Here is an 8,352-nt window from a genome sequence, read left to right on the forward strand (position 1 = left end):
ACAACCTGTGAAGCAGCATGGGAAAGGGACTCTTTTAAACTAAAATATGTGTCCTTACCATGAAAAGTAGAAGAAATAGCACATCAGTGAATCAGAAATGCACTGGATATAAATGGTCGTGAGAAAATCCCCCATACCACAGAGAAGCTCCATCCAACACAGTTTAGCTAGAACTGAAGCAGAAGTCATTAAACTTTGGCAATACTTCTTGAATAATTCATCATGTGAGCACAGGAAGCTCTAACACCAGTATTGACTGGGTTTGCACTGACTATTTGTAAGCATATATTTTAAATATTAAAACAAAGATACTTGCAGGCCTTTGCTCCAAAGCAGTCCCAAATTCTTTGTGGATGGCAATGGATTATTGATACTGTTCTGCAGTAGATGGAGATAGATAGTTTAAAATCTGGGGAGTGGGAATGTTTCTGGCTTTGGCACCTGCCATTTTATGACAACTTTTGTAGCCTGTTCTAATCTTCACTTTATGCCACTTAAAGTGTGAATGGACCAAACGTCTGTTGAGCCATTTTACTCTGTGCAAGGAAGCCACCCATTTTCTATCTATCTTCTTCAGCTCCAGAGCAAGATCCTGATCCTGACAATATGTGCTGCTGGGATTGGAGGCACTTTCCAGTATGGGTACAACATCTCTGTCATCAATGCTCCAACTTCAGTAAGTACTGCCAGTCTGAGAGCTTCCTCCTGAGATGGACACTTCCTTAGAGTCCTCAGCCTGGCTATAGACAGTGGTCTGCCACTGAAAATCCACAGTCTGCCAATGCTGAGGGTGAGAGGGGAAGGATGTGTTGTTCACTCTGTATAACTCACATTTGAGGTACAGGACTTTCTTGTCAAGAGCTGCTCAGGACCTAGTGTCACAATTTATTCAAAAGCACTGTTTCTACTGCTTTAGCAAATCTAATTCTAAAATTTTCCAACCTGCATCCTTTGAAATTGACTTTTACCCTTAAAATCAAAGCTGGATTCATTAAATATATCCAAAATTATCCAAGATAGCTACAAACAGGTATAGTTTCACACCCTGTTAAAAACATATTTAAGAAATGGAGGCCATTTTCAACCAAAGGTTTGGAGGAGTGAACGCAGAGTAAACAGATGTATTAACAAGGAAGCCTTTGGCTTGGTCAGTGTCCTTGAGCTCTGTGTCACAGTTAGGCAGCACTGTCCTTCCCTCCCAGTACATCCAGACGTTCATGAACGAGACGTGGCTGGAGCGCACAGGCGTGCCCCTGGAGAGCAGCGTGGTGCTGCTGCTGTGGTCCTTCACTGTCTCTGCCTACCCCCTGGGAGGACTCACTGGGGCTGTTGTTGCTGGTCCCATGGCCATCATGTTGGGAAGGTAAGAGAGTGCTGGATTTTAATATAAGCTTTGTGGCTTACATCAGTCCAAGGGGAATTACGAGCCCTACAGCACAATACTCACTTTAATTAAAATCATGAAATAATGTATTTTATCACAGACCAGCCTGCCATTGATGTCCTGATGTGGCAGTATTTTGTGTCATTGTGGTTCGAGTTGGGGGTAGAGGACTGTCTCCCATGGCTCACTTGTTCATAGTTGGGAAGACCTTGGAAGGATATGGCTTCCTTATCCACTGACAAGCTTAGAGATTTCACCTTGTGCAGCTTTGGAATAAAATCATATCCCATCATGAGTAAGACAAAAAGACTGACTTCTAAAGAGTAAGGAGGGCAGTGAGCTGGGACTAGAGAGAGTTATTATATGGCTATTATGGGCCAATAGAGCTCTCTTTTTTTTCCCTCTAATTTTTGACAGATATTCCTTCTGGGACACATGATAATGTCCTGCTGAAGGTTTTTTAAGGATCATAGTATTACACAAAAAAAGCCAATTTCAACAAATTATCATTCTCGGACCAAAATGTGCATAACTTAGTGAAGGAATGGTCCCCTTCATTCAGATAGGACACTGTGTGTCAGTGCAAGAGCCATGGGTCTGGGAGAGGACTTCATGGTGCCTTCGGTGAGTCTGAAGCCATCGCTGCAGGGACACCCCGTGGTCGCACTGGTGGTTGGAGGTGACTCTAATTGTATCAGCCATGCAGGTTACCTGTCAGTGCTATTTCCTGCTTTCATAGCAAGACACCGAAATTGCTGCTGTGCCATCGGCACACGGACACCTCCTGTAGGGCTTTGGGTAAGCAGGTTGTTCTGTGGTGGAGCTGAGCAGCCTGTCTTGAGCTTCCAGGCAGGGCAGGTTGGATCTGCCATATGAAATGTTTTGTCTGATAACCGAAGCGGACACACACGTGCTCACAACGGTGTCTTTTCTCTCTGAAGGAAGATGTCCCTGCTGCTCAACAACGTCTTCGTGATCGCAGCTGCAGTCTTGTCAGGATTCAGCAGAATGGCAAAATCCTTTGAAATGATTATGCTCAGCAGATTTTTTACTGGTGTGAATGCAGGTACGGCAACAGGAGAAGCATAACGGGATGTCTGTGATAGCAAATATCAGTTAGAAACAGAAGATATTTAAATAGGAATGATCCAAGACATTAAAGCAATTAATCCTGTAGTCTGACCACACACATGTACATGTATGAGGAACTTGTATGTATAGATTTTATACTTTGTTTCTAAGGATCTTTTTTTTAAAGCATACGCAGGCATTTTTTTGTCTATTTTTTGTGTAATACACCTGTGATTATCTGTGTGCACGGGCAGAAACTCAGCTGAAAGTCAATCCCCATCTACTTGTAAGAGTTATCAGTCACTCACCAATGTGAAAGCTTTTATAAAAGTTCATCCAAGGATATAACGATTGATACAAATGACTTAAAACAGGATCTTCCTCCCAAAATGGGGGGCTAGAGGGAAATATCACTTATAACCTTGGATTTGGTGCTTAAAAGACCACAGGACTGAGGCCCTTGGCAGGTTTTGGTTTCTTTATCCACTGCTACTTAACAGTATTGAAATATATGTTTAGTAGCTTATACAATGAATAAGAATGACATTAAAAGTTTGGGTAAATAGTAAGCACTGGTAGATTAGTCATCACATGTTGCATGGCCTGCAACAGAAGAGTCTAGCTGGCAACCTTGAGAGCTGGCTGACTGTATTTGTCTCCAAGCTGAGGTCAGCATTTGTCTGCCTTGCCCAGGTGTCAGCATGAACATTCAGCCCATGTATCTGGCAGAAAGTGCCCCAAAGAAGCTCAGAGGAGCTGTGGCCATGACTTCTGCATCGTTTACAGCCCTGGGGTTGGTGCTGGGGCAGGTTGTTGGACTCAGGTAATGTAGAGCAAAAAGCTCTGTATATGAAATAATTTGCTTTTCCTTTAATACCCCTCTCTTTTCTTCCTTTTCCAGTGCCCACATGCAGCAGAGGGTGCTGGGCTCTTGCCAGGCTGTAAAATGTACTGTGTAAATTATGTTTTTTCCTTTCTCTAGGGAGCTACTAGGTGGGGAGGAGAGCTGGCCATTCCTTTTAGCTAGCAACGTGGTGCCTGCCCTGATCCAGCTCACGGCTCTGCCTTGGTTCCCTGAAAGTCCCAGATATCTCTTGATTGACCGTGGAGATGAAGAATCCTGCATCTCTGGTGAGTTTAGGGTGACCGTTAGCTTCTCACTGGCTGGGCAGATAAAGAGTGAGAAAGTTGATTGCATGTTATTAACATAGAGTCCAGCGTGTCCAGTCCAAAGCAGATGGAAACATAGACTTCTTTCCAACACAGATATTCTGTTTGATGACTCTGCCAGCCTCCTTAAATGAACATAAAAACTTTAAGCCCAATACCATGGCTGTGTCGGTAGTCCCACAGATAATTAAAAGAACAATATCTTCTAAACCAGAGGACCATATTTGGTCTGTAAAAAATATGTGGTGCCATCAGTGTTTGTAACTGCATGAGCTGCTGTGCCCTTGAGCAGTGCCCAGGTGGTGGCTGGGTGTGGACAGTCACAGCAGTTCTGAGCACAGCTCAGTGTATGCTTTTTTGCATCCTCTTCTGTGCACAGACTTGGACCCCAATGTTTTGAGAATGGTGCAACAACTTTTACATGTAGGAAGTGTCACGTCAGTTCCAAATATGATCACTTCCTCCTTCCAAACTAAAGATCATTCTATAATCTTAAATATTTTTAATCTATTGAAGTAATTGAAAGGCATCTTCCCACAAGACTTTGTTGCTACTATGGCAGGGTCAAAAGGTGGGACTTGGGTTCACAATGTCGAATATGTTTTGTAACTATGAGGTGAAATAAATGCTGGTTGAATTGGCTTCAGATTTGGTCATGAGCTCTTCATATTAAGGGATTTGCTTAGATTTGTAGCATGCAAATCCCTGTATGCAGAGTGGCTGGAATTAGTTTCTGGGAAATAAGTGCTGTGTAGCAAGAACATCTTAATCGCCTGCGTTTCCCAGGGAAGCCACTTGATATCTGAGTCAGAAGCATTGCTGCTGAAATGGCACTGCTCGGACATATTCTCTTATCCAACAATGGTGAGGGATTTGCACTCCCTCCCCCCCAAATCCTTCAAATGGCTGTGCCACAACCGGGCATCTCTCTGAAAGTAGCACCATGATCACAGACTTGGTCCTGCAGCTTTCTGCAGCTGTCAGTTGCAGCTCGATCCTTCACCCTGCAGAGCAGGCAAGCTGAAGGTGAAGTTCAGGGGATAAGAGGTTCCCTTGTCCTTGCAGCGTTGCAGAAGCTCAGAGGCAACAGTGACCTGAGTGCAGAGCTGGAAGAGATGCTGGCTGAGCAGGCTGCTGTTAAAGGTCAGAGAGCGAAGAACCCCTGGGAGCTCTTCCAAAGCCCAGCTCTGAGGTGGCAGGTGCTGAGTATCGTTGTGCTGAGCAGCGCCATGCAGCTCTGCGGCAATGACTCGGTAAGAGCCCGGGGAGCTCTGCCTGTGGAGACCTTCAGACCTCAGATGTTCCCAAAGTACGCCTGTGTGCTGTGGCCAGATTCAGAGGGATGCTGCCAAAATAGCCTGTATGACAGCACGTTAGTCATTCTCTTCTTCAGGAAAAGCAATGGGATGTATTTTCAGACGTTTTCCCTTACTGCCTTCTCCTCTCTTCTCTCCCCAGATGTATTTTTATGCAGCATATGTGTTTCAAGAGGCTGGAATTCCTCAGGACAAAATCCCATATGTTGTAATTGGCACGGGGAGCTGTGAACTGATCACGTCTGTCACTTGTGTGAGACTCTTAATGCACTCTGCTGACATGCAGACTCTGCTGGCAGTGAGGAGGCTCTTACTTAAAAATTTTGGATTTATACTGCTTTGCATGCCCAGGATGCCCTTTATGTAGAGCAGCCGGGCAGACTCTCAGCAGTCACATCCACACAGGTTGATGCAGAGGTATCTTGTCAGACACTGCATTGTCATCACTGTCTGAAACCTCTAAAAAGTGTAACTTGCTCACTTCGCATCACTACAGAGAGGGGCAGAGTTCAGTCTGCAGCTGGGACGTTGTCTCCCCTGAACATCCTTCTTGCCCAGCTCCTGCCAGCAGACTCTTTCCTTTGACATTTCCTTTTGTTGCTAAGAGGTGGACATCCTTAAAGTGGTTGTAGATGAACTAGGCACGTAGTATAGAGTATTGAAATGGGAAGAGGGAGCAGGTGGGGAATATAAACACAAGTTACATATCTTGCTTAATTTCACTGTGTTACTTTGTGCAGAACATGATTATAGACTACGCTGGTCGCAGGCCGCTGCTCCTGGGCGGGTATATCCTCATGGCAGGGTGGGCCATTGTCTTCATGGTTGCTCTGAGCCAGCAGGTAACAAGCTTCACTTAATTATTTTAGTGGACTGGAGTTGGGCTTTGCCTTTTATATGTCTGGGGTATTTAGTGGTGGTGAGTAGTAAGTGGCAGTGCCCTGACTGGTTTTCCCCTGGTCTCTGTGGCTGCAGAGTCGGATCAGCTGGATGCCCTATCTCAGCATGGCCTGCATTTTCGCCTATATCCTGAGCTTCGGAATCGGACCAGGTCAGTTCCCTCAGTGCTTTCACTGAAACGTTTAGGTGCTGCAGGGGCTTGGAGGTGTGTGCAAGCAGCTTATGGAAACTCTCAGACACTGTTTAGACAGAGCACACTCAAAGGAATGAGGCAAATTCTGCCAGGAGTTTTTAACTGTTTCCCAGGGGCTTGCATGGCCATAGTAAGTCAGTATTGTGCAGGGACAGTCTATGCTGTTCTGTGTTGATTCTCCTGACAGACATCTTGTGGTGGCTCTTGGAGGTGATTCTTGTCCTAAATGGACAACAAGGCTTTGATTTGCTGCCAAATCAATTAGGGCTGTAGACCAGCATTTGTAATGCTTCATGTTAACCCCAGAGACTGACAGCTACTTCATCTGATTATTTACTTGCAGATACCTGTAAGCACACTTTCTGCATCTATCTGTTGGCCCACTAACACGCATGTCCTTGGCAGAATCTGTCAGTTCCTGTGTTTGTGGTGGCAGTACACAGGCTGTGTGTGGGCAGATGTTTGCATGGTTTGTGAGTAGATGTGAGGCTGCATTCACTTACCTGTGTTTGAAGGGAAGCAGGGAGGGAAAGAACCAAGCTGCCAATGTCACATGGCACATGAGTGGGCAGTAGTTTCTTGTCCCAGTCCCCACAGTGCCGTAAGGCTGAATTAATTATAAGCCATTCTCACAGTTGGGTACTGCTGAGAATAATGTGGATTGCAAAACTTTTCCTGGCAGTTCATTCTAACATGAGAGGGTTTGAACAATTAGCCAGTTCTTAATATCTAACCTTAAACTTCCCCACTGCAGTTAATCTCTTTTACCACTTGTTCTGGCATTGCTTACTGGTGAGAATAATTTACTGAATAATAATAGACTGTTCTCATAAACTTCATGTTGAGTTTGCTTGTTAGTATGTGTTCTCTTGACTTTAATATAATGTTAACAGTATAATTAACTTTCTTGCCATTTCTTTTTCCAGCTGGTGTAACAGGAGTGCTGCCCACAGAAGTTTTTGATCAAAAGTCCCGGCCAGCTGCTTACATGATCTGTGGCTCTTTGATCTGGTTCAACCTATTTCTGGTCGGAACAGCCTTTCCGTTTATTGTGGTGGGTTCCTAAGGCAGAGCAATCACCTGCAGCTCTGCAGAGTTTTGTACAAGAGGCTCTGATACTGACCAGGAAGAGACAGGGCCTAGGAAATCGTACGCTGCGGTATCAGGTCCCTATTCTGTGGGCAGCAAGATAGCACTGCCATGAAAAGTATCTTTATGAGGCAAGTGGTCAAAACTCTTCTAAACCAAACTCCCTCCATGTTCCACATGGTGATTTCTGATGTGAGGCTGGAAGCAGATTAATTAGGGGCATGGATGACTGATATTCCTCCATTGTCCTCAGCGGAGAACAGCTTGGACTAGAAATGTGATGTAATTCCACTTGGTCAGACCCTGGCACATTCCATAAGGTGATTCCTGAAATGAAAGGGACAAAACTCCACAATACCCAATCCTGTCTTGTCTCTTACTGTGGTTCACCATTCTATACAATTAGAGAGAGAGAAAAAGACAGAAAGACATTTTGAGATATTCTCCTTGCTACGTCAAATTTCCCAAACTGCTGGGGAGCTGTTGCCTCCAGGCATGTGGGGCCCTCTCCAGGGTGCACATTAATACTCCCTGGGGGAAGCCAGTCCATGCAGGAACAGGAATTAGTGGCCTGTTTGGTGACATTCTGTACACTGACAACACTGTCTTGTTTTTTTCCTCTTTCTCAGAAAAGTCTATCACATTTCTGCTACATCCCCTTCCTTGTGGTCTGCATCTGCACTGCACTCTACGTTGGCTTCTTCCTTCCTGAGACAAAGGGAAAGTCCTTCCTGGAGATCTCAGAGGAGTTCAAGAAACAGAACTTCAAAGCTCAGACCCGTGCGGGTTTTTATAAAGGCCCTGAAGAGATCAGATCCACCATGTTGTAGCAGAAGAAAGAAGAGTGGTGGCTGGGGGAAATTCAGCAATGGCTATGTTCTCTTGCAGGGACACAAAGAGAGAAGTAAGGTTAGGGACAGTCTGTTACTCTTAGGTTCATCTTGAAAAGCTATACTTGAGCTGATAAATCCCAGCAAATCTGTTTGTAGTTTTTAGTGCTGAGTAACATATACATATTTTAGAAACCATAACAGAGAGTGACAGGTGATTTGGTGATTAATATCACCAAGTAACACTATTTAGCAAATTTCTTCTGAATTTCTTCCGTATCTCTCTTCCACCCAAACAGTAGCTTCCATCTCAGAAGCCTTTCTTTTCTTGTGCCTGGATCTGGGCTCTCTAACACAGAAATTAATACGATTAAGTTCTGTTTTCAGACACCTGATGAA

General features: G+C 44.6%; 1 protein-coding gene across 1 annotated transcript in view; it reads left to right on the forward strand.

Annotated features, from left to right (window-relative positions):
* The window catches only part of LOC103772109 (solute carrier family 2, facilitated glucose transporter member 11-like), a 9,919-nt gene extending 1,966 nt beyond the window's left edge, over nt 1–7,953 (forward strand). The window contains exons 2-12 of the mRNA XM_008939427.1: nt 578–676; nt 1,203–1,363; nt 2,326–2,450; nt 3,149–3,278; nt 3,438–3,586; nt 4,691–4,878; nt 5,084–5,194; nt 5,682–5,783; nt 5,917–5,992; nt 6,961–7,088; nt 7,753–7,953. Of these exons, the coding sequence (XP_008937675.1) occupies nt 578–676; nt 1,203–1,363; nt 2,326–2,450; nt 3,149–3,278; nt 3,438–3,586; nt 4,691–4,878; nt 5,084–5,194; nt 5,682–5,783; nt 5,917–5,992; nt 6,961–7,088; nt 7,753–7,953 (1,470 nt within the window). The remainder of the gene's footprint in view (nt 1–577; nt 677–1,202; nt 1,364–2,325; nt 2,451–3,148; nt 3,279–3,437; nt 3,587–4,690; nt 4,879–5,083; nt 5,195–5,681; nt 5,784–5,916; nt 5,993–6,960; nt 7,089–7,752) is intronic.
* The last annotated feature ends 399 nt before the right edge of the window (nt 7,954–8,352 follow it).

Source organism: Merops nubicus, unplaced genomic scaffold (assembly GCF_000691845.1).
Source record: "Merops nubicus isolate BGI_N331 unplaced genomic scaffold, ASM69184v1 scaffold45724, whole genome shotgun sequence".
NCBI lineage: Eukaryota > Metazoa > Chordata > Aves > Coraciiformes > Meropidae > Merops > Merops nubicus.